Here is a 26,354-nt window from a genome sequence, read left to right as displayed (position 1 = left end):
CTCACATGAAGCTGGTTAGACCTTTAGGAAGCTGATAAGAGCGTGTACGAGAGAAGGAGCTATCAAGTGCAGGGATGAAGTAAGAGTGAAGGACTCAAGTTTTCAACCTCCCTACTTTCAGTTTCTTCGCTCTTTTTGCATGTGTCTGTGTGTATGTGGTGTGTGGTTGTGTGTGCATGTGTGTACGCATATGCATATGTGCATGCCCCTGACCCGTGCGGAGGCCCGAGGAAGATGTCATGTGCCCTCCTCCATCACTCTTCTGCCTTTTTTACCCTGATGTAAAGGCTCTCACTGAACCTGAGGCACCCTGTTTTGGGGTTAGAGTGGCTCACCAGGGATCCGCCAGGCATCCTTCTGTCTCAGTCCCCTCCCTCCCTCCCTCCCTTCCAGAGCTGGGGTTACAGACATGTGCTGCCATGCCTGGCTTTTTAAGTGGGTGCTAGCGATTGAACTCAAGTCTTGCATAGCATTATTCTTCTTCACTGAACCAACCTAGCCTCTGGTTTCTTACTTTTGCTTCAACTTTCCATTAATTGTATTTTCCTTTATTAAATCTCTACTTCGATGGAAATACTTTTGGAGCCAATTACTCTTCACAGCCCCTGGATGAAAGTTGGCCAAGGTAAGCAAGCTGTACTGGGTGGGGGGGGATATATATATGTGTGTGTATGTATATGTGTGTGTGTATGTATATGTGTGTGTGTATGTATGTGTGTGTATACATACATACACACACACATACATACATACATAGTTTTTTGAGGTAGCGTCTCACTATAGCTCAGACTGACCTGGAATTCACTATATAGTCTCAAGGTAGCCTTGAACTCTCATCAATCCTCCTACCTCTGCCTCCCAAGTGTTGGGAATTAAAGGAGTGTGCCACTACGCCTGGGTGAAAAAATATTTTAACAGATGAGCATGTCATTTTTTTTAGGTGTTTCACTTTGCTTTATCCACTTTAAATGTTGTTTAGACATTTCTACCTATTATTTTTGTTTGTTTTTTGAGGTAGGGTCTCACTCTAGGCCAAGCTGGCCTGGAATTCACTATGTAGTCTTAGGGTGGCCTTGAACTCACAGTGATCCTCCTACCTCTGCCTCCCCAGTGCTGGGATTCAAGTTGTTCACCAACATACCCAGCTTTATTAATTTTTTTAATTATTTTTTTAATATTTGAGTTAGGGTCGCATGAATACCAAGCTGGCATCAAACTCATTGTGTAGCCATGGATGGCTTTGAATTCTATGATTCTGCCCCCACCTGTCAAGTGCTGGCATTATAAGCATGTGCCACCATGCTCAGCTGGTCATTTCAACATAAAACACAATTATTTTTTTCTTATAAGACTTAAGTTTTGAGCTGGGTGTGGTGGTGTATGCCTATAATCCTAGCATTCAAGAAGTGGGAAGATCACGAGTATATAATGAGACCTTTTCTCTAACAACAACAATAACATCAAAAAATTTTAAGTCTTGGGACTGAAGAGATGGCTCAGCAGATAAGAACACTTCCTGTGTAAATGTGAGGGCCCTAGGAGGCCTGAGAGAACTCTCAAATCTGATCCCAGGGACTCACATAAACATCTGGGAGTGGCCCATACACACCTGTAACCCCAGTTCCCAGTCTTATAGGGGAGTAGAGACCCGAGAATCGCCAGAACTCCCAGGGAAACAAACCAAGCTTCAGAATCAATAGACATTTCTGCTCACAAAAGAATGGGCAAGATGAGCAGTTCTGCTCTGGCCACTGTAGGTGAGGGTACCCCACTGCAGGCAAGGGCATGGGTGCTGGCTGCACAGGCCCAGAAGTGTGCACACACATGCTTTCCACATGCATGGTTGGGTGTGGTGGCTTACGCCTAAAATCCCAGCACTTGGGAGGCAGAAGTAGGAGGATTTCTGTGAGTTCAAGGCCAGCCTGAGCCACAAGCGAATTCCAGGTCAGCCTGGGCTGGAGTGAGGCTCTGCTTCAAACAAACAAACAACAACAAAAAGGTGGGGCTGTAGGGGATGGCTCAGCAGATTAAGGAGCACTGGCTACACAGGCATGAGGGCCTGAGTTTGATCCCCAACACCCTCATAAAAAAACCCAGGCATGGGCTGGAGAGATGGCTTAGCGGTTAAGCGTTTGCCTGTGAAGCCTAAGGACCCCGGTTCGAGGCTTGGTTCCCCAGGTCCCACATTAGCCAAATGCACAAGGGGGCGCACGCGTCTGGAGTTCGTTTGCAGAGGCTGGAGGCCCTGGCGCGCCCATTCTCTCTCTCTCCCTCTATCTGTCTTTCTTTCTGTGTCTGTCGCTCTCAAATAAATAAATAAATAAATAAATAACTTTAAAAAAAAAAACAAAAATCCCAGGCATGCTTGTACGTGCTTATAACCCCAGAAAGAATGGGGCTGGGACAGGAGAATGGCTAAGTCTAACCAAAAAGTAGCACAAGCTCTTGGTTCACAGAGACTGACTGAGGGAAATAAGGGGGAAGGAGGGATAGAAAAAGATACCAGACACCCTCATCTGGCCTCTGTGCACACAGAGCGCACACACACATGCACACAATATATTTAAAAAAAAATTACCTTCTGGGTTAAGATCTCTTCTGCATCCTTTCTTTGGGCAAATACTGTGAATGGGCATTTAACATGGGTAATGTAGTCTGGTTCTGAGAAAGGAAGTCTAGGTGAGAAATAACTGGCCCTTACCTTACGTAGGTTTCAACTTCTTCAAAAGTCCTGGGATTCAAGTTTGTAGGATAAATGCAATATTTTATTTTAAGCCAGAAAAGGTAGCTCTCCAAACTGATATTCTTAGAATATCTATTGCCAAGAAAAAGTTTCATGCTTCCCAGAGCACTGGGATCAGTATTTTCATAATCTGGGTAGCTAACAGTTCTGTTGCTTCATGGCTATCCACATAGGAACACAAAATTTTTGCATTTAGGATTGATTGCCAAGGCACCTCTGCCATTTACATCAAGGTGAATGATGAGGGGTGGGTTTTATTTGTTTATTAGATGCAGAGGGAGACAGAGAAAGAGAGAGAGAATGGGCGCACCAGGGCTTCTAGCCCCACTGCCAACAAACTCCAGATACATGCACCATGATGTGCCTCTGGCTAATGTGGGACCTGGAGAATCAAACCTGGGTCCTTAGGCTTCCCAGGCAAGCACCTTAACCGCTAAGCATCTCTCCAGTCTGTTTTTTTTTTTAATTGTTTATTTTTTATTTAAGAGAGAGGAAATGGGCACACCAGGGCCTGCAGCCACTGCAAACGAACTCCAGATGCATGTGCCACCTAGTGCATCTGGCTTACCTGGATCCTGGGAAATTGAACCTGGGTCCTTTGGCTTTTCAGGCAAGCACTTTAACCGCTGAGCCATCTCTCCAGCCTGTGTTTTTTTTTTTTTTTAATTCCTCTCAAATAAGACCTCCTTTTAAAATATTTATTTACTTATTTATTAAAGAGAGGTAGAGTGAGAGAGAATGGGCATGCCAGAACCTCCTTCCTCTGCAAAGGAGCTCCAGGCACATGTGATGTAGCACTCTATGTCTGGCTTTATGTGGGTATTGGGGAGTCAAGTCTGAGCTGTAGAACTTTATAAGCAAACACCTTTTAACCACTGAGTAATCTCTAGTCCCTTAAGTAAGACCTCCTGGGCTAGAGAGATAACTTAGTTATTCAGGCTTTTGCCTGCAAAGCCAAAGAACCCAGGTTCAATTCCCCAGGATCCATGTAAGCCAGATGCAGAAGGTGGCTCATGCTCCTGGAGTTTGTTTGCAGCAGCTGGAGGCCCTGGCATGCCCATTTTCTATATCTACCTCTTTCTCTCCCTCTCTTTCTCAAATAAATTAAAAAACATTAAAAAAAAATAAGACATCCTGTCCTCTAGCAAGGTCAGCTATAGATTTGACCAACATCAACAGGCCGTCAAAGGTGCTGATTTCCCCTTTTGTTAGCTCTTTGCATGTCCAGCTAGCTGATCCTGTTTGATGGGTTTGTGGTAGTTATCCTGGAAATGAGAGCTCTTAGGCCCTGCACGATCATTCTGTGTGGCCTTTTTTTCAGTGATGAGCAAAGAAATTAAGGCCTTGGAATTTTTAGGTAGCTCAGCTTATGCACCAGGTAAATAGAAGAATGAGTTTTCAGCCCTGATCCGAGGATCTCCTTTGCTTCAGTGTATTAAACTGCTTTGGTGTTGTTCTGGTATTTAAAGGCAGCAGCCTCCTTGGAAAGAAGAAAAGCATCCTGGATTCCGGCTAACATCTGCACTTAACAGGTACGTGGACATGTTTCCTAGTAGAATGAAGGAGGCCATTTGGGTAGTCCTGATAGTCTTTACATATTGTCTTGCTGCCAAGTTTGTTTATGTCAGCCTGGGTTAAGAACATGAGGTCTGGAGGGAGACCACCATAGTTTGCCTCTTTCCATGTGACCCTGAGCAGGATAAGTATCGTATGCTTCAGTTTGTGCATCTGAGCATGGAGGTAATTGTATATAGCGTGGGATGGCTATGTGAATTAAATAAAATAATTCAATAAACATCAACTACTTTTAAAATTTTTTATTTATTTATTTATTTATTTGAGAATGACAGAGAGAAGGAGGTAGAGAGAGAGAGAGAATGGGTGTGCCAGGGCTTCCAGCCACTGCAGGCGAACTCCAGACATGTGTGCCCCCTTGTGCATCTGGCTAACGTGGGTCCTGGGGAATCAAGCCTTGAACTGGGGTCCTTAGGCTTCACAGGCAAGTGCTTAACTGCTAAGCCATCTCTCCAGCCCTCAACTACTTTATTAAAAAATATTTTATTTATTTATTTATGAGAGAGATGGAGACAGATAGAGAAAAAGAGAGAATGGGCATTCCAGGGCCTCTTGCCAGTATATATGAACTCCAGACACACATGCCCCCTTGTGCATCCAGCTTATGTGGGTCCTGGGGAATCAAACCCAGATCCTTAGGCTTCGCAAGCCAATGCCTTAACCACTAAGCCATTTCCCCAGTCCCACCAACTACTTTTATGAGCACTTTGGGGACATATTTTAGTAATGTATGCTCCTGGGTCATTTTTCGGTCCTGATACTACAAGAATGAGTGTCATTTTCAGTTTTATTATGTTAAATGGCTGGGTCTGGTGCCATATGCCTTTAGTCCCAACTCAGGAGGCTGAGATAGGAGGATTGCAGTGAGTTTGAGGCAAGTCTGGGACTACAGAGTGAGTTCCAGGTTAGTCTGGGCTAGAGTTAGACTCTACCTTGAAAATTTTTTAAAAAAAATAATTTTTATAAAAAGAGGCTAAATGACTTGCTCAAGGACCCTTAGCTATGTGAAGGGCCTGGGATTTAAAATAATATAAAACTTGGAGTTGGGCATGGTGGCTCATCCCTACAATCCTAGCATTCCAGAGGCTGAGGGTCAGGAAGATCACAAGTTCAAGACCGGCATGGTCTATATAAATAGACACCTTGTCTCAAGAAAAAAAAAAACTTTTTTTTTTTTTTCGTAGTTGTAAACATACACAGGAGAAAGCCTTGAAGTATGTTTTAGTCTTAAGTAGAATTCTACCAGTCTCAGTTCTTCTCTACCTCCCACTTTGTATGTCAATCCCGTGGCTAGCTAGATAAAGCATTTCACTTGTAAATTTCTCTTAGCAGTGTAAGGCCAATGAGAACCTTATCAAAATAACCACAATGTCTTTAACAAAAGTAACCATAATTCCTTCACATGGTCCGACATCCATTCTATAATCCCCATGTCTCTTTGCACTTGTTTGCTGTTCTCTTGACTCTGTGAAGTATCTGGAAGCTACCAGGGCTCACCTGGTCTCTCTGGCATCCCAAAGCTTCTTGTCACCTCTTCCCTCCAATGCCATGTGGCTTAACAGTCACTTGAGGCAGTCTCTTGGAATGGACCATGAAGATGCATTTTAGACTAACTTGAAGTTGCTTGCATGTCCCCTGTAGGCAGTCTGACCCTTGGAACCAAGGCTATGTATAAACTAGAGCCATCTGGGAGAATTTGAGAAATTTGCTATTGATCAGTGGTTCCCCAAACTTTTTGTCTTGGGACATTTTATACTCAAAAAAATACTGACGCCCTCAAAGAGCACTTCTATGTGAGTATACCTGTTGATATTTCTGCTAATACTACAAATCACATCGAGAGATTTTTTAAGTTATCTATTAAAACACCAGTAACAAACCCATAACATACTAACATAAGTGTCTTTTTTTTAAAGAAGCAGTTTTCTTTTCTAAAACAAAATAAATGCTGAGAATAGTTGTATCATTGTACCTTTCACAGCGTTCTTGAAGGCAGCCCAGTTTTGTATGAGTTCAGCCTGTGGTAGCATCACATGGCTGCTGGGAAGCCTGATTCTACCATGAGAGTATGAGAGTGAAAAGGCAGGAACAGTTGTATCATTTTGAAAATAATCTTGACCTCCCATTCTCCCTCAAAGGGCTTGAGAACCACTGTTCTAGTGATCCTTCACATAGGAGCAGGTGTTCTCAGATGGGGAAAACCTAGCTTAGCCATAGATTGTCTGCTTACAGCCTATCTTCAAAGTTGCAAAGAAAAGGAAGGTCTTAGGTGGAGGTTATAAATATGAAATAGGTTATCAGGCCATTAGCTTCAGAATGTAGGGCTGCAGCACAAATTAAAATCTTCTGGGTATGCATGTGGTGGTCCTCAGAGGCTCTTGTTGATGTAAAGAATTGCAGGTAGGTCCTGACTCTTCGTTTTGTGGATGATTGATTATAAGTTGATTATTCTTGCCTTCTTTTCCACTAGTACAATTCAGCAAAGAAACTGCATTTCACTAAGAAAAAAATGGATTTTCAGCCAGACTCTCTCCTCCCCTCCTTAGGACCAATTCTGATTCTGCTCTTCACACAAGTGCTCTGAGCACCAAGCCCCAGGACCCCTATGGAGGAGGGAGCCAGTCAGCCTGGCCTGCCCCATACATGGGTAAGACACACAGGCCCCTGCTAACAACGTCTGCTTTCTCATTCTGCCCTGTGGGGACTGAGAGAGAAGCTTACGAGGTATATGCACTTTTCCAGTTTGATGGTCTTCAGAGAAGAGCTCCTCGCAGGGGAAGTATGGATGTTTGTGACAGGGTTAGAATATGCCCCTTCCAGTACCTACTCTAGAATGTACCCTTCCCATTCTTCCGTGGTATATGCTTCCTTATTGGCATCTCTTGACCCTCTAGCTTCTCCTTCCTTATGGTACCAGCCCTTTTCTAGGGACTCTTACAATCTCATCCTACATGGTCTCCATTTCCAGCTTTACATCCCTCCAGTCTAGCTTTCTGTTGGGTTCTCAAGGGTCCTCGTTTGTTACTGGTGAGAGTAGCTTGGATGCATTCTAAACCTCCAGGATGAGGCACATTCTCTGGGAACCAGCAGCACTGGCACAAGTGGCCCCCTGGGAGGAGTACTGGAGGAAGACCAGGGGACAGAGAGAGCCAAGGAAAAAGCTTCTGTTCAGGAAAGCAGGCCCCAGAGAGCGAGGCGAGGAAGGAGACAAGCTCCTCGTTCCCCGTCTTGCTGCTCAGAGCACCATTCTGCACCTCTTGTGGGCCAGCGAGCATCCAGGAGCAGAAAAGCCGAGAGCAAGAAAGAGCAGACTCATGCCAGCCAGCTCACATAGTCTGCTTCCAGCATGAGCTAAAGTCTGCTCATTAGTTTCTAGTGCTGGAACGCTCAGTTGATCCCCTCGAGTCAAAGAAAATGAGTCCAAACCTCTGTTTGGAGGGATGTGAGCCCCAGGACCTGGCCCTACATACCTCTTTCCTTTCTCCCTGCTCCCCAGGCCTCACTTCCCATGTCAGCTGTGTGAACCATCTGGAGTTCTATTGCTATTTCCTGCTGTTCCCACTCTTCTGGTAACTCACTCTTTCTTTGCCTGCCTGGCCAACACTTCTTTGCTGTGAATCCTCAGCTGTGTCTGCACTTCTGTGGAGCCTTCTGTGACCTTCCTCCCTCTGTTAGTCCCAAACCACCAGTATCCTCTAATGTTCCAACTCCTACGTGCGGGTGCCCTCCCACCTGCCTGCTTGAGTGCGCCTTACGTAGACACTGCTCTCTTCCTGGCCTTAGTTAGATTTCTTGAAGGCAGCGTCTGAAAGGTCTTGTTCTGTCCAATACCTGATGCAGTGTCAGGTAACAGGAGCCCTCCCTGAGGGGAAGTTGCAAAGAACACTCACAGTGGCTTACTTATGTACTGAGCACCCCTAAAACTCACTCAAGGAGCTTATATCTGACCTGCACTTGAAGCAAGTCAGCTTCATTCAGACACTCTCCAAGTTTCCCTTTCTAGGCTTTCAGTCTAGAAAGAACACATGCTTGAATTATCCATTCCATATATAGAGTGATTCTGAGAGGGATGATTGGGAATAAATTATCTTTGGTCAAGATACCAGCTTTTCTGGTTTTCTTTATTATTATTATTATTATTTTTATTTTGGGTCTATTTAAAGCCTAAAATGTCTGTTCCTTCAATGGACATTCATGGTCTTACTTCCTTGCAGACAGTGGGGATGGAATGTAGTAGTAATTGTTGCTATATTTGTTTCCTTCATTTGCTCAAATGATCATTTGCTTGTAAAACATGAGAGTTTTCAGAATTGGTGAGGGATGTCTACCCATGTTTCCACACATGGGAATGAGAGTAAAGTTGGCAGGGAGGTTGGAATTGGATATAGGTCACTGCACACTGCTTAGAGAAGCGGAGCGTGTGGGAAGTTAGAGTAGGTTACCTTCAGGATAGGTAGAGATGGAAATATATAAACAAATCTTTAAAAAGCAGAGACTGTAACCAGTGGGGGTGCTGGTGAGAACAGCAAGTTCTTCATGACCCTGGACTGGGAGCCAACCAGCCTGATAGATTTTTTTTTTTTTCTGTCCTGGGACCTCTGTATTTCTACCTCTGCATTATTCGCTGTGTGGAGATTACACTTCTCTAAAAGGGATTAAATGCCTAGAGAGGAGAAGGGCAGTGTTGGCAATTTAAGTAAGGAGTTTTCAAGAAAAGAAAGTAACTAATGGCATGAAATTGAAATGTTTATTCGAAGAGTAGGGGAGCCTCTGAGGGAAGAGGCCTGCAGGTGTGAGGGTGACAAAGGACAGTGTGAATCCAGGTAGGCTGGGCAGTAAGAAAAAAAGGAAGGGAGGAATCCTAGACAGGGTTCTTGGGTTGGCCTGAGATTCTTGGTGGCCTCTGCTTTTCAAATCAGCAGTTAGCAGTTGTGAGGCCACATTATTTGCCGACCATGGAAGGTGGGCTGGCATCCAGCGTGGATGTCTGAACTGTGTGCCTGCTCCTGCAGTGGCCTTGCAAGTATCACAGAACTCAGAAACACATCCAAATATGGATGTGTTTACATGGGAAAGCCAGTGTGTTTAAAATATTATTCAAGTCTCCAAGGATGGGAATTATTTCTGGAAAATTATATTTGTTGGTGGGAGCTATTTTAAATGATTTTTATGTATTTTCCCCCTGTAATTCATTAAAGTTTTTTCATTTTCTTTCCTTTTGGATTTTAAAAATATCAACTAACTTCACAAAAAGGTATTTCTTTTTATAAGACCAGCCAAATAAAGATTTAAGTGATGGGAAAATGTAATTGAAGACCAGAAGTAGGTTCTATCGTAGGAGCAATAACAACTGTTCTTTCTTGGGGATCTTTCCTTATCAGTTATGGAACCTTACTTTGTTGCCATTGGGAGCAGGTGATGGGGGCATCTGCTTGTAGCTTAGCTACATGAGCCATCAACTATATGATCCACTCACCAGTAGAGTTTGTGTCCCCAGAAAGTAAAGCCATTAGCCTGACACATGCTCAGTAATTTTTATAATGGCTATTGATTTGCATAACAATTAGACTTAAATGATATGTAGTTGTAAATGACAGAAGTAATCTTTTGTACAACCAAACAGGGTTTTAGAATTTTCTCTTCCTTAATTATTGCTCTGACAGCATGTGCACACATGTACAGATATATAAGCACACTTGCCCTGCCCCATAGTTACATGTGGAAGAGGGATTGCAGTGCCCTGGCTCTTCAGGGAGCAGCCTGGGCTGAAGGCAGAAGTGTGCAGCACTGTGACTGCATACTGCCACCCAGGGACCAGTGTTCCTTTGCTTCTCTTCCAGGGAGGGTGAGGAACATGCTTTGTACCCAGTAAGCATTCAGTCAGCAGCAGTAAGCTCTGATTTTCAGCTTCAATTGCCCAGTACCCACATAAGCCAGATGCACAAGGTGGTACATGGATCTGCAGTTCATTTGCAGTGGCTGAAGGCCCTAGCATGCCCTTCTTCTTCTTCTTCTCCTCCTCCTTTTCCTCCTTCTGCTTCTCTTCCTTCCCCTCCTACTTCTCCTTCTCTCCCCCTCCCTCCCTCCCTCTCTCTCTCTCTCTCTCTCTCTCTCTCTCTCTGCCTCTCTCTCATAAATAAATAAATAAATAAATAATGCAAATAAGCCTGAGAAATGTGAGCCTGTTAATGATACTTGTTTGTGTGGCACAAGCATCTTGGGTCTAAAAAGTGTCAACGAGATGTCAGAAGGGCCCAATAGGATATACTGTGGTCAAGGGATCTACTATTTCAAATCAAGACTGTGCAAAGAGTTATTTAGGCTTGCCAGGCATGGGAGTTATATAGAAGGAACATGGTCTCAGATGTGCTTAGTTAGGTCAGCCCTCTGCAGCTCCATGGTTGCAGATTTCCTAGAACACAGTTGTGGCCCTGGTCCTAGCTGGCCCATTCCCTGTGGGACTTAATTTCTATGTTTTAGATAACCAGTTGCCACTGGCTTCTTCTTTGATATTATTTATTTATCTGAGGGGGGGCCAGAGAGAGAATGGGTACACCAGGGCCTCCAGCTGCTGCAAACTCCAGACACATGCGCCAACTTGTGCATATGGCTTATGTTGTTCCTGAAGATTTGAATATGGGTCCTTTGACTTTGCAGGCAAGCACCTTAACTACTAAGCCATCTCTCCAGCCCCTCTTATTTATTTATTTATTTACTTATGGTTTTTCGAGGGTAGGATCTCACCCTAGCTCAGGCTGACCTGGAAGTTACTATGTAGTCTCAGGGTGGCTTCGAATTCACGGCGATCCACCTACCTCTGCCTCCTGAGTACTGGGATTAAAGGCGTGCGCCACCATGCTCAGTGCTTCTTCTTGTTTTTAACCCTCATAGCTGTGCCCTTTGGTATTTTTTTACCTAACCAGTCTTGGCTATTTCAATTCTGCTGATTTAGAACTAAAATCAGCCATTACCTCCACTTCCTCTGGTCACTTAGGTGAAACCCCTGCAGGTGATATTTAATTCTCTCATTCCCCCATTCCTCACTACCATGCAGCAGCCGCACTCTGCTCCTTCTCTCCCTGCAGCGTGCCTCAGAGTTGCCTCTGTTTTTAATATCCTTACTTCTATACCTTACTTTTGTTGCTTCTCTTTTTGTTGTTTTTTTGGGTTTTTTTTGTTGTTGTTGTTTTGTCTTGTTTTTGTTGTTTTTATTTATTTATTTATTTATTTATTTATTTATTTATTTATGAGCTACAGACACAGAGAGAAAGACAGATAGAGGGGGAGAGAGAGAATGGGCACGCCAGGGCTTCCAGCCTCTGCAAACGAACTCCAGATGCGTGTGCCCCCTTGTGCATCTAGCTAACTTGGGACCTGGGGAACCGAGCCTCGAACCAGGGTCCTTAGGCTTCACAGGCAATTGCTTAACCACTAAGCCATCTCTCCAGCCCTGTTGTTTTTTTTCAAGGTAGAGTCTCCCTCTAGCCCAGGCTGACCTGGAATTCACTATGGCATCTCAGGGTGGCCTTGAATTCATGGTGATCTTCCTGCCTCTGCCTCGAAAATGCTGGGATTAAAGGTGTGGGCCACCACGCCCTGCTCCTCTGTTTCGTTTTTGTTTTTTTTTTAATTTTTATTTATTTATTTTAGAGTGACAGACACAGAGAGAAAGACAGATAGAGGGAGAGAGAGAGAATGGGCGCGCCAGGGCTTCCAGTCTCTGCAAACGAACTCCAGACGCGTGCGCCCCCTTGTGCATCTGGCTAACGTGGGACCTGGGGAACCGAGCCTCGAACCGGGGTCCTTAGGCTTCACAGGCAAGCGCTTAACCGCTAAGCCATCTCTCCAGCCCCTGTTTCGTTTTTTGAGGTAGGTTCTCAATCTATTCCAGGCTGACCTTGGATTCACAGTCCTCCTTCCTCAGCCTCCTTTTTTTTAAAAAAAATTTTTTGACATAGTGAATTCCAGGTCAGCCTGAGCCAGAGTGAGACCCTACCTCGAAAAACCAAAAAAAAAAAAATTTTTTTTGTTCATTTTTATTTATTTATTTGAGAGTGACAGAGAAAGAAAGAAAGAGGCAGATAGAGAGAGAGAGAGAATGGGTGCACCAGGGCTTCCAGCCACTGCAAACGAACTCTATCTGGCTAACATGGGTCCTGAGGAATCAAACCTCAAACCGGGGTCCTTAGGCTTCATAGGCAAGAGCTTAACCACTAAGCCATCTCTCCAGTCCCCGCCTCCTTTCTTAAGACATCAGTCCATCCCCAATTGTGCCTCATCTGTAGGGGCTGGGAAGACATCTCAGTCACTCAGTTGGTAAAGAGTTTATGGCGCAAGCATGAGGACTTGAATTTGGATCCTCAGCACCCATGTAAAAACCAAGGGCAGTGACATGTGCCTATAATCCCAGCACTAGGGAGGCAGAGACTAGAGACTGGCTAGCTAGTCTGGCCAAAATGGTTAGCTCCAGGTTCCAGGTTCAGTGACAGACCCTGTCTCAAAAAATAAAGGTAGCCCTGCTTGGTGGTGTACGCCTTTAGTCCCAGCGCTTGGGAGGCAGAGATAGGAGGATCTCAGAGAGTTCAAGGCCATCCTGAGACTACACAGTGAATTCCAGGTCAGCCTAAGCTAGAATGAGACCCTACCTTGAAAAACCAAAAATAAATAGATTAATTAATTAATTAATTAAATTAAATTAAAAGTGAATGTGGAACCTGATTGAAGAAGACACTGAGGTTGGCCTCTGGCCTTCATACACATATGTGCCCACACACATATGCACACAAAAACACACACCACACACATGCAAAAACAGAGAAAGCTAGCTTTAACCCACCTCCTTTGTTCTCCACCTCATTCAAATCACTGGCAGACTCCTTCCTTCTAGCCTGTCTCCCATTCCTCTCCTCGTTGTGTTGCAGTCAGACTGTACCATTTCCTGGCTCTGCTGTATACATCTTCTCCCCTTTACTTCTCTCCCTTCCTCCTCCTTCACTGGGACAGCCCCTTCAGCCTTACTTCCAATTGTCTAGATTCCTCCAGGCACAGTAAATTATTCAGGAACATGAACATTCTGAAGGCACAGAACTAGCTTTGTGATCCGGGCATGATAATAGGCACCTACCTTGTACAGTTGCTGTGCAGATTACATGCACTCATTGTGTGAGGCACCTGGCTCACAGTAAGCTGTCATTATCACCTTCCTCTGTATCTTTCACTGCCTAACTCAGTGGCAAAGCCTGACTCCTGCCCCAGTCTGAAGCAAAGGGTGGCACTGACTAGATATCACATGAGTAATCTGTTTGCCTCTCAATTTCATGTGGTGGCCCTCAGTTGACTCTTCAATTTGCAGCCTTAGTAATTAAACCTGGAGTGTCTTGATGATGAAGAGATACCTCAGCCTACTATATTAAATCATTACATAAAGCTTAATTTTTTAATAGGATAATCACATTTTAGTGATCAGAATATTCAAGGTCTCTGCTCCTTGTAAAAAACGGGGTGGAGAGATGGCTCAGTGATTAAAGGCACTTGCTTGCAAAGCCTAAAGGCCTGGGTTCAACTCTGGTCCCCACATAAAGCCAGATGCACAAAGTGGTGTATGCATTTTCAGTTCGTTTGCAGAGGCAGGAGGCCCCGGCGCATCCATATTCCCTCTCTTCCTTCCTCTCCTTCTCTCTCAAATAAATAAATAATATTTTAAAAACAAACCACATCTGACTGGTTGGCTCAGGTGGTTGGAATGTGGTGGTAATGAAAACAAACCTCCACATTTGAATCGCAGCTTCTCCCCTCTCCTCGAACAGTGCTGTCTGTGGGGTTCCACTTTGTCTTCCTAGACCTCATTTTCTGATGCTCTCCTGTTCCCACAGCCTCTTTTCTCTTTTTCCTTTGTAATATTTTACAAAATTTTATTACTATTATTTGCAAGCAGGGGAAGAGAGAGAGAGAGAGAGAATGGGCGCTCTAGGGCCTCTTGCCACTGCAAACCAAGTCCAGATGCATGAGCCACTTTGTGCATCTGGCTTCAAGTAGGTACTGGAGATTTGAACCTGGGCATCAAGCTTGCAAGCAAGTGCTTTAACCATTAAGCCATCTCTCCAGCCCCCATGTAGCCTTTTGTTAGAAGTGTAAGCCTCTGATTGAATCAGCACCATTTTACTCCAGTGCTCTAAAAGTGGGCCAGTTCTCCCTCTTCCTCTGTCTTCTCCAACTCCTTTGTTTGGGAGGGGGTGCTGGGAACTGAGTCAATGGCTTGGGCATACTATGCAAGCATGCTACGAGTGACATGCAACATGAAATCCGTATACCTTCTGAGTCAACATTTGGAAATGTTGTAAACCTTTGAGGGTTAGGCCCCCTAGATTCTCCATCTTAATGCACTAAGATAAAGTTTTCAGCCACTAACTTAGATTCTGCTTTCTATGGAACTGGGGAAAATTCTCTTTCGTGATTATGTTTAAGTTAAGGACCTTTTGGTTCTCCTGTGTTCTGTCAGTGTTGCTCCTGCACCAAGGCTCCGCTAAGATTTTGTAGCCTGTTAAAGAACTTGCTACCATGTTCTGCCTTCCTGTCTACACTGTATCACCTGCCCCCCCCAACTAGCATTTAGCATATGAATGTACTAAATAACTGTTGACTCGATGATTATTAGGTATTTCATTTCAGCTTTATAAAGCAGTTAGGTTAATTTTTAGTTTAGCCCCCACCAGAGACTTTATCTGAACTATAAATGAGCTACATTCAAAGATACATTACATTTTTTGTGCAGATTCTATGCTGACAACTCATCTAGGATAATTGATTGCTTGAAGCAGAACGGAAAGCTGTTATGTTCTTGGCACGGGTCTGTAGCTTGGGCTTAGAGTCATGGGAAGTACTACACTTGGTCATTTGTCATATACTTCATGGTTGACTGTTCTTTACTCAGCCAGGAGTTATCACAGGTTTTTACAACTTTATGAATGGCTGTCACACATAACTTTTAAGTTAGCTTAGAATCTAGATACAATTTTCAGATCACTTGAATGCGTAAGACATATATGTGACAATGCCTGAGGTAAATATCAACAGTGACATGGACTTGAATTTTCTGCCCTCCTCCAGGATTAAGCTTTTGGATATGTTATAAACCCAACTTTTTTGCTTTGGAATTTGGAGACAGGCTTTTAGGCTTTGTAAAATAATGTGTTTCTCTTGAAACAGAAATATAAAGAAAATTTTAAAGTGAGACACTTCAAAGGAAAAGTACACAGGCATCAACTTTAGACTCAACATAATACATTATTTTCAGTATGAATGCTAATGCCTTGAATGAGCTGGGATGCATCAAAACTGCTGTAGAGGCCAAGTATGGTGGCACATGCCTTTAATCCTAGCTCTCAGGAGGCAGAGGTAGGATAGCTGTGAGTTTTGAGGTCAGCCTGGGACCACATATGAATTACAGGTCAGCCTAGACTAGAGTGAGATCCAACCTCAAAACAAACAAAAAAAAAACTGCCATAGGATTTTCAAAATTGTATTTCAAATTTTAAAAGTTACTAATTTAAGAATAAATTAAAATGAAAGCATTACATTTTTTTTTTCCTTTCCTACCAGGTTTCTGTGATGGTGAAAGTGATGGCCATGGGGAAGGTATGAATAGAGCTCACTCACCTGTGGCAGAATGGGGTGCTGACTCTTGCATGTATAATCTTCTTCCTTCAGATTTACCTATTAATACTTGAGTCTTCATGACTCCCCAAAACGCTGTCAGCTGCTGAATGGATTACTTTTCTGAGATGGCCTAGAAAATTAGGCTAGACGTGATCAAAGCTATGAGAAGGGAAATGTGTGACCAGATTACAAAAGTCCCTTGTTATCCAAGTCCCCACAGTCCCATAGTCACAAGGCTGTGCAGGGAAGCAAAGTCATAACCACATGACCATGTGAAGGCATTGATCACTTAAAACAGTTGCTTCTTCCAGTGCCCTTCTCTCCTCGGCACTGTTTCTGCCCACTTAGAAATTCTTTGTGAGAGCCAGGCGTGGTGGCGCACCCAGCACTTGGGAGGCAGAGGTAGGAGGATTGCCTTGAGTTCAAGGCCACCCTGAGATTACATAGTGAATTTTAGGTCTACCTGGGCTAGAGTGAGACCCTATCTCAAAACAAAAACAAAAACAAAACAAACAAACAAAAACAGCTATAGGCAGCTGCCTAGGTTGCCTTGTACCTAGGCAAGTGTTACATGGTTGGGAGAACAGCAGCCTATAGCTGGTTGGCATTCTGGGCCTGGTGCATGCCAACTCCATTGTGAACCTGTACCAGGATGTCAGCATAAGTTAAATAATAATAATAATAAAGCTGAGTGTGGTGGTGCACGCCTTTAATCCCAGCACTCAGGAGGCAGAGGTAGGAGGATTGCTGAGAGTTCGAGGCCACTCTGAGACTCAATAGTAAATTCCAGGTCAGCCTGGGCCAGAGTGAGACCCTACCTCAAAAAACCAAAAAAAAAAAAAAAAAACTAAAAGAAAAGAAAAGAAATTCTTTGTGAGTAATCGATGTATTTAAATAAACAGTGCAATGAAAATGAAAACATGAGCTGAGGATATAGCTCAGTTGGTAGAATATTTAGTGTTCACAAAGTCCTGGGGTTTATTCCCAGCACCACATAAACTGGGCATGGTGGCACTCAGGAGATAGAGGCAAGGGCATCAAAAGTTCAAGATCATCCTTGGCTACATAGAGACCTTCAGACCTGCCCAGGATGATTGAAACTCTATCTAAGAAAGAGAAACAGGAGCTAAAGAGATGGTTTAGTCATTGGCATTTGCCTGCAAAGTCAAAGGATCCAGGTTTAGTTCCTTAGGACCCTGTGTGCATGCGTTTGGAGTTTGTTTGCAGTGTCTGAAGGCTCTGGCACACCCATTCTCTCCCTTTCTCTCCCTTTCTCTCTCTCTCCTTCTTTCTCTCAAATAAAGAAATAAAAATAAGATCACTGTTAAAAGAAAGAACAAAAAGGGAAGAGAAAGGAAGGGAGGAGGGTACTTAATAGGTTGGTATTGTATATATGTAAGTACAACGATTGAGATGGGGAGGTAATATGATGAAGAATGGAATTTAAAGGGGAAAGTGCAGGGGTGGGGAGGGAGGGTATTACCATGGAATATTTTTTATAATCATGAAAAATGTTAATAAAAATTGTGAAAATAAAAAATAAACAGAAAAAAAAAGAAAGAAAGGAAGGAAGGAAGAAAGAAGGAAAGAAAGAAAGAAGAGCGCTGGCAGGTGGGAGAGAAATGAAAAGGAAAATGCAGATTTATTCCAAGATGAAATTATAAGATTTACAGAAGATACTAAACTATAAAGCCAATTAATATCATGTTGCAGATCACTGAAATTATGCTAAAGCCATTGATAAGTGAGCATCCAGCTTGTTCATTCATTCATTCTGTTTCAGGGACTGTTTTCTTTTCTCCAAATATTTATAAGCTGATATTTAATTTTCATAACCCAAAACTGAGTAGTTAACTTAGGTTTATATGTCACAGAGATCAAGCTCATGGGGAAGATTACACATCAAGAACATCTTTCATGGGAGGCACAGTCCTGTCAGCATATTCCTTTTCTTTTTTGTTTTTTTTTTTCGAGGTAGGGTCTCACTCTATCCCAGGCTGACTGGAATTCACTATGAAGTTTCAGGGTGGCCTCAAACTTAGGGCGATCCTCCTAACCCTGCCTCCTGAGTGCTGGGATTAAAGGCATGCACCACCACGCCTGGCCATACTCCTTTTCTAAGCAAACCATCTTAGGTGTCAAATAAGATCATGAAACATTGAAATATCAATAAATATCCAGTCCACTAAGGCAGAAATAACTGTCAAGGTCATCCCCAGTGAATCTTGAAGAATTTCCAACCAAGTTGTATATGAAAAGAAACTAAAAGCAATGAACTCCTTAAAGAAAACATTCCCTGTTAAGGCATTGGAGCCTGTCCCAACCGTATTTCTGTGACCAGTCTCTTCTGGGTGCTAAGTCCGAAAGTTACCTTGCTTGTCACTTGAAACATTTCTCAGTCGCTCACAGTAAAGTTTGAAACACTCATCTACTCTTTTATTTCTTTCCTACTTTGTGAGTGAGTGAGTGAGTGTGTGTGTGTGTGTGTGTATGCTTGTGTGTGTGCAGATGTATGCATCCCATGCTCACGTGTGAGCTTATATTTCTGAAGCATTTATATTAATGGTTAGTAAAACCTGAACAAGAATGTTGACAAAGTAAGCTGTTCAAGAGAGTGATCTGGGCTGGGGAGATGGCTCAGTGGTTAAAACACTTGCCACACAACTGTGAGGACCTGAGTTTGTACCCTCAGAACCCACATAAAACCATAAATGGTAGTGCATGTCAGTGATCCCTACATGTCTACAGTGAGATGGGAAATAGAAACAGGAGCATTCCCAGAAGTTTACTGGCCAGTTATCCTGGCTTACACAGCAGCAGACAATAAAAGACCTTGCCTCAAACAAGATAGAAAGCAAGGACCCACACCCAAGGTTGTTCTCTGACCTCCACATTAGCCCCATGACATACGTGCCACCCCCATACTCACACGAAGGAAGGTGGGAAGGAAGGAAGGGAGGGAGGATAAAAGGATAGAGAGTCATTTTAATATCAGGATTGAGAGACACTTAGGAACATTGATAAAACTTGGGATACCTCAGTAGAATGACTTTTGTTTTGATGGCACTGTTGGCAATGCAGCATGCTCTTCCTGTGCTAGCAGAGAAATTATATCATCATTCATATTTAATCGTAGGAGTCCACAATTGTAACTGTATCCCAAGCTTTATTAATTTAAAAATTAAAAAAAAAAAAAAACCTTACTTTAAAGCCAGGCGTGGTGGTGCACGCCTTTAATCCCAGCACTTGGGAGGCAGAGGTAGGAGGATCACCATGAGTTCAAGGCCACCCTGAGAATACATAGTGAATTCTAGGTCAGCCTGAGCTAGAGTGAAACCCTACCTCAAAAAGTCCAGTAATAATAGTGATACTACTACTACTAATAATAATAATGCTAAAGTAAGGTTTTTGTTTGTTTATTTTTTGGATTTTCGAGGTAGGGTTTCATATGTAGTCTCAGGGTGGCCTTCAACTTACGGTGATCCTCCTATCTCTGCCTCCCAAGTGTTGGGATTAAAGATGTGCATCACCATGCCTGTCAGCATTATTATTTTGAACCATTTTCTTCAAATGCATTCCAAAAGTTGGGCTTCTGTTTGTCTGTCTGTCTGTGACAGGATCTCATGTAGTCAAGGCTGGCCTTGAACTGCTGATCATCCTGTCTTTACCTTCCAAGTGCTGGTGTGAACTACTGCACCTAGCTTTGATCCTTGTGTTAACTGACCTTCTGGGATCTGTTATCCATGTTATGGATAACGTGTGGGGCAAGGACAAGATGGTCATGACAGTCACACTGGAGCTATGTGGTCACCAGACTCTAACAGCACCTCTAGTTCTGAGCAGTCACCAGCCTGATGGTGAATCCCCTTCCTGACACTCATTTCTTCAGGGCTGGCCTTTGACCTCTGGTGGGCACCTGAGAACAAAAAGCTTTCCCCAGTTTGGTGGTCTGGCCTTTTTGTTTTGTTTTGTTTTTGATTTTTGAGGTCGGGTCTCACTCTAGCCTATTCTGACCTGGAATTCACTGTGTAGTCTCAGGGTGGCCTTGAACTCACAGCAGTCCTCCTACCTCTGCTGCCCGAATGCTAGGATTAAAGGTGTGCACCACCACACCTGGCTCTCTTTTTCTTTATGTGTGTGTGTTGGGAGGGGCTTCTTGTTTTAACTGGTATAACTGAGAATGTTGAAGGACAAAGCCCTGGAAGAGTCCCTTCATACAAAGGCAGGTTGTTTGTGACATAAGAGAGCCACTAGACCTCCCTTTATCCACCCAGTCTCAAATCTAGCAGTGGTTATTGACTTTTCTTCATTCCTAACCTCAACACTTTAGCGGGTAACTTCACTACCATTGTGATTGCCATGTGCCATCCTTGTTCGTCACTTTCCTCGTTTTCTCTTTTCTGCGTTACTGTCTCCTTACCCCTTCTTCAAGCCTGTAGAGCCCTCCTTGACCTAGCCTCCATATCTTATTTCTGCTTTATTCAGTTGTTGCCCATAATTCTCCCTCTTGCTAGTCCTTTTGCTCATTTTCTGCTCTCTTAATTGTCCTTCCCTGGAGCACCCAGCTCCGGAGGTGCTGTTTTCTTGCTGCTTTGTCCTGCAGCAGCCCCATACCTATAGCGCTCCCGGGCTTCCCCTGGGTTCTCTGCTACCTCGACAGCGACATTCAAAGCACCTTCCTAGTACTCTGTCAATAAATATTTGTTGGGCATGGCAACACAATCCTAGCACTTGAATCAGAGACAGGATAGCCACAAGTTTGAGGTCAGCCTCAGGTACATACCAAGTGCCACATCCACCATGGTTACATAGTGAAACTCTGTTAAAAAAAAAAAAAAAAGAAAGATCACTTTTTTCCACAAAGATAATTTATTTGTCTAAAGGTAGGATGGCTGCCTTCAAACACAATGAATGTGCTCCTTTTCTCTCTTCAGTAGTGTCTCTCCCTGGTGCACTGAAAGAAGAGAATCTGCTAAATGTTCCGAAGCCACTGCCAAAACCTCTGTGGGAGACCAAGGAGGTGGGTAAACAGCACTTGACCATGCTCGTTGTCACTTGATGCTTGCACTGTGGAAGCCATTGTAAAATCCTGCAGAGGCAGAAGCAAGAGAATTGGAAAAAAGGGAAGAGAGGATTTGCCTGGAGACAGAAATAGGAAACCAATACTAAGGGAATGATGTTTCAAGCTAAAGTTATCATAATTGTGTTGATGAATTAGTATAGTGATCTCTTGACTTCCTAATTTTCACATGAATTTACTCATTCCAAAAATAAAGCCTTGGGGCTAGAGAGATGGCTTAGTGGTTAAGGCGCTTGCCTGTTAAGCCTAGGGACCCCTGTTTGAGGCTCGATTCCGATTCCCCAGGACCCACGTAACCCAGATGCACAAGGTGGCACATGCATCCGGAGTTCATTTGCAGTGGCTAGAGGCCCTGTAGTGCTATTCTCTCTCTCTCTTCTCTCTCTCAGATAAATAAATAAAAATAATATTTTTTTTTTTGGAAAAATAAAGCCTGTTATCCTGGCATGCCCATTTGTCCATTCTCATCCATTCCCCCTCCTCTGTGTCCCCCCTCCCTCCTCTCCCTTCACAAATAAATATATGGGTCTGTGGCTGGAGGGATGGCTTAGCAGTTAAAGCATTTGCCTGCAAAGCCAAAGGACCTAGGTTCAATTCTCCAGGACCCACATTAGCCAGATACACAAGGGGGCACATGCATCTGGAGTTCGTCTGCTGTGGCTGGAGGCCCTGGTGTGCCTATTCTCTTTCCTTCTTTCTCTGTCAAATAAATAAATAAATAAATAATATAAGAAAAAAAACCAGGTCTAAATCCAGACATGGTGGTGCATGCTTTTACTCCCAGCACTCAGGAGGCAGAGGTAGGAGGATCTCCATGAGTTCAAGTCACTCTGGGACTACATAGTGAATTCCAGGTCAGCCTGGGCTAGACCCTACCTCAAAAAACTACAACAACAACAATAACAAAAATATGAGTCTGGAGAGAAGGTTCAGCAGTTAAAGGTACTTGCTAGCAAGACCTGACTGCCTGGGTTTGGTTCTCTAGTACCATTCACATAAAACCAGATGCACACAGTGGTGCATGCACCTGGAATTCCTTGCAATAGCAAGAGGCCCTGGAGTACCTGTTTCCTTCCTTTCACACTCTCTCTCTCTTTCTCTTTTTTCTTTTCTCTCTCCTTGCAAATAAATTAAAAAATAAATAAATAAACAAAAATATTTTTTAAAAAATAATGCCTATTAAGCTATGTTTATTTTGTTAAAGTTCCAGACTCTGGTTAGAGGTCATGGACAGGTTTCTGTTTGATAGCCACTTTACTGCTGTGTGGCTTCTGTTGTGAATTACTCTTGCCTTTGACCTGAGTTTTCTGAGAGTTACTAAATGAGTCATCTGTTTACAGTGACTTCTATAAGCCGTTGAGTATATGTGTCTTAAACCACACTAGCTGACCTCCACCTTGTTTTATAAACCTCACCCACCCTGCACAGAGAAGGAGGCACTGAAGCACTTGGCATTTCTTCTCTGAGGGAAGCTGTCCCAAAAGATGTTCCCATTCCAGCCCTTAGTGATGGGCCAATTGTGGTTGTTTTATTTTCTCTGTACTTAACTGCTTCACATGCTATAATCCTGTTGGTCCAGATCAATTTTCTCCCACTAAGCTACTAAAGTCTCTGCTAGCATTAAGGTGGTCTTGAAGGTTTTATTTTGACATATTTTAAAAAATTTATTTGAGAGTAACAGACAGAGAGAGAAAGAGGCAGAGAGAGAGAGAGAGAATGGGTACGCCAGGGCCTCTAGCCACTGCAAATGAACTCCAGATGCATGCACCACCATGTGCATCTGGCTTACGTGTGTCCTGGGGATGGAGCCTCAAACTGGGGTCCTTAGGCTTCACGGGCAAGCACTTAACCACTAAGCCATCTCTCCAGCCTTGTTTTGACATTTTGATGAGATGTGTCTAATTTTTAATCTTTGGAAGCTAAAACTACCTACAACTTAAAATTCACATTGTGAGGGCTGGAGAGATGGCTCAACAGTTAAAGTACTTGCCTATAAAGCCTAACAGCTTGAATTTGATTCCCCAGTACCCATGTAGAGCCAGATGCACAAAAAGGCTCATGTACCTAGAGTTAGTTTGCAGGGGCTAGAAGCCTGGCACACCCATTCTCTCTCTCTGTCTGCTGGGCATGGTGGCCCACGTCTTTAATCCCAGTACTCAGGAGGTGGAGGTAGGATGATTGCTGTGAGTTCCAGGCCAGCCTGAGGCACAAAGTGATTTCCAGGTCAGCCTGGACTAGAGCGAGACCCTACCTCAGATAACTAAAAAATAAAATAAAATAAATCACATATTTAAGTACAGGAGAAATAGCTCACTGTGTCCTAGTGACTGTGAAAGGCATAAGTGTTTGAGGGCTTTTGTTTGAAAATAGTTATGTTCTTTCCCCTGCAATGGGTCTGTGGGCACCTACTCTCTTCTGAGTCCCGCTGCTCTCTAGAAAGAGGAGCTCATCCCCCTTGGCTCTTAGGGATTTATGTTTGTTCCTGCCCCATTTCAGGTCATAGTCTGGTTGGATTATTCACTTTCTTTGACATTAATTCTCTCCTTTGCCATGTTTTGCTTTTCTGTTTCCTTTCCTTTCTCCTCTCAAGCCAATGAAAAGGGAATGTTTACTTAAAATCCCATAAAACATTGGCCTCTTTGAAAGATATAATATCCACTACAGTATAAATTAATAAATCACCAAATTAAGAAAATACACCAGTGTGATAGCTCCATTTTTGGCTGGAAGTTTAAGAATTTTAAAACTATGCTCAAAACTTAAATGGGGCCGGGCGTGGTGGCGCACGCCTTTAATCCCAGCACTCGGGAGGCAGAGGTAGGAGGATCACCGAGAGTTCGAGGCCACCCTGAGACTCCATGGCGAATTCCAGGTCAGCCTGAGCCAGAGTGAGACCCTACCTCGGGAAAAAAAAAAAAAAAAAAAAAAAAAAACTTACATGGGGCCTGGGGAGATGGCTCTGCAGCTTAAGGCATTTGCTCGCAAAGCTTGAGGGCTGGATTCAGTTCCACTATGTAAAGCAGGGCGCACTGAAGTGCCTCCCACATGCACGCTTACAAATAAATAAAATTTTCTTAGTGTTCAAAGGTGCTTGCAAAGCCTGCCAGCCCAGATTCAGTTTCCAAGCCACCCACATAAACCAGATGCAAAAAGTTGTACCTGCATCTGGCATTTGTTTGCAGTAGCAAGAGACCCAGGCATACCCATACACACACACACACACACACACACTAAAATGAATCTTAGCAGCTGCTTTGTGAGGATGCCATTAATGTGTGCTTGTTCTCACTGGTTGTGACTGGAGCTGCAGGATTTGCATGAAGACACTTTTCAGGCACTTGAATTTAGCTTTATAGTGAGTAAGCCTAGCTTTCTTGTCTCTTCTCAGATCCAGTCCCAGTCAGGGCGCCCTCGATCCTGTGATGTTGGAAGTGGAAAGTAAGTAATAGCCCTTTTTCGTTTCTTGCTTTGTCACAGAACTCTAGGAATGTAACTTGCCATATGTAAATTGAAAACCAACTCTATTTGCATAAAATGATTGCTTTTTGGCACTTATATTTCATGTATTGGAGGTAATTTAATTATATAGCTGCAAAAGCAAATAAAACCAACATTAATATGTTTGAGACTAGCCCAACACAAAACTTACAAACTTACCTGATAGAAGCACAAGCATGTATCAACAGGATCCCCCCAGCCTTGGGACCGTGGTAGGCCATGGACATCAGCTGACAGGAAAGGAAAGCATCAGTATGACAGTTGGCTATGTAGAAGTTGATTTTAAAAGTTTCTGGGGGTGGCTGGAGAGATGGTTTAGCGGTTAAGCGCTTGCCTGTGAAGCCTAAGGACCCCGGTTAGAGATTAGATTCCCCAGGACTCACGTTAGCCAGATGCACAAGGGGGCGCACATGTCTGGAGTTGTTTGTAGTGGCTGGAGGTCTTGGTGCGCCCATTCTCTTTCTCGCTCTCTATCTGCCTCTTTCTCTCTCTGTCTGTCACTCTCAAATAAATAAATGAAAATAAACAAAAAAAAATTTTTTAAGTTTAAAAAAAAAAGTTTCTGGGGGGCTGGGGAGATGGCTAAGTGGTGAAAGGTTCTTGCTCTCAAAGCCTGCCAGCCCAGCTTCCATTCCCCATTACCCACATAAAGCTAGATGCCCATGTGACTGGAGTTTGTTTGCAGTGGCAGGAAGCCCTGGTGCACCAAATCAGTCCATCAAAATATTTCTCTCTCTCTCTGAGGTGTGTGTGTTTGCAAATAACTAACTATGTATTTTTTAAGTTTCTGTGAGTGAGACTAAAGAGATAGCTTAGTCAGTAAAGTGCTTATCTGGCAATCGTAAGGACATGAGTATTATCTCCAGAACCCACATAAAAATGCTAGATGTGGGCTGAAGGGATGGCTTAGCAATTAAGGCATGTGCCTGCAAAGCCAAAGGACCTAGGCTTGATTCCCCAGGACCCACGTTAGCCTGATGCACAAGGGGGCACAAGCATCTAGAGTTCTTGTGCAATGTCTGGAGGCCCTGGCATTCTCATTCTCCCCCCACCCTCCTTCTTTCTCCATCAAATGAATAAATAAATATTTTTTTAAAAATTCTGGATGTGGGGCTGGAGAGATGGCTTAGCAGTTAAGCGCTTGCCTGTGAAGCCTAAGGACCCCAGTTCGAGGCTCGGTTCCCCAGGTCCCACGTTAGCCAGATGCACAAGGGGGTGCATGCATCTGGAGTTCGTTTGCAGAGGCTAGAAGCCCTGGCGCGCCCATTCTCTCTCTCCCTCTATCTGTCTTTCTCTCTGTGTCTGTCGCTCTCAAATAAATAAATAAATAATTAAAAAAAAAATTCTGGATGTGGTGGCATGCATTTCAGTTCCAGCTCTAAGGAGGAGGCAAAGACAGGTAGATCCCTAGGGCTCACTGGCCAACCATAATTGGTGAGATCCAGATCAACAAGAGATCCTGTCTTAGGACTGAAGAGGTGCTTAGCAGTTAAGATGCTTGCCTACAAAGCCTATCAACCTGGGTTGGATTCCCCAGTAAAGCCAGATGTATAAGGTCATGTGCATCTGGAGTTTGCAGCAGCTAAAGGCCCTGACACACCCATTCATATTCTCTCTCTCTCTCTCTGTCTCTCTCTCTCTCTCTCTCTCTGCCAGGCTTTTTATCAGGCTAAGGAAGATTGCTGTAAGCCAGCCCGAGACTACATAGTGAATTTCAGGTCAGCCTGGGCTAGAGTTAGACCCTGCCTTGGAAAAAAGAGAGAGAGAGAGAGAGAAGAAAAAGAAAATTAAAAAAAAATAGCT

General features: G+C 43.6%; 1 protein-coding gene across 4 annotated transcripts in view; it reads left to right on the top strand.

Moving 5' to 3' along the window:
• Crtc3 (CREB regulated transcription coactivator 3) overlaps positions 1–26,354 on the top strand; it is a 142,707-nt gene that overhangs the window by 93,181 nt on the left and 23,172 nt on the right. For 2 of the 4 annotated variants that reach the window (XM_045145053.1, XM_004658204.2), the window contains exons 4-9: positions 564–625; positions 4,213–4,275; positions 6,865–6,965; positions 15,917–15,952; positions 20,908–20,993; positions 24,442–24,491. In XM_045145053.1, coding sequence (XP_045000988.1) covers positions 564–625; positions 4,213–4,275; positions 6,865–6,965; positions 15,917–15,952; positions 20,908–20,993; positions 24,442–24,491 — 398 coding nt within the window. The remainder of the gene's footprint in view (positions 1–563; positions 626–4,212; positions 4,276–6,864; positions 6,966–15,916; positions 15,953–20,907; positions 20,994–24,441; positions 24,492–26,354) is intronic. The other 2 variants (XM_045145052.1, XM_045145054.1) reach the window with 2 other exon arrangements.

Source organism: Jaculus jaculus, chromosome 3 (genome assembly GCF_020740685.1).
Source record: "Jaculus jaculus isolate mJacJac1 chromosome 3, mJacJac1.mat.Y.cur, whole genome shotgun sequence".
Taxonomy (NCBI): domain Eukaryota; kingdom Metazoa; phylum Chordata; class Mammalia; order Rodentia; family Dipodidae; genus Jaculus; species Jaculus jaculus.
The sequence above is the reverse complement of the archived record's forward strand: the minus strand, read 5'-3'. Positions and strand labels throughout refer to the sequence as shown.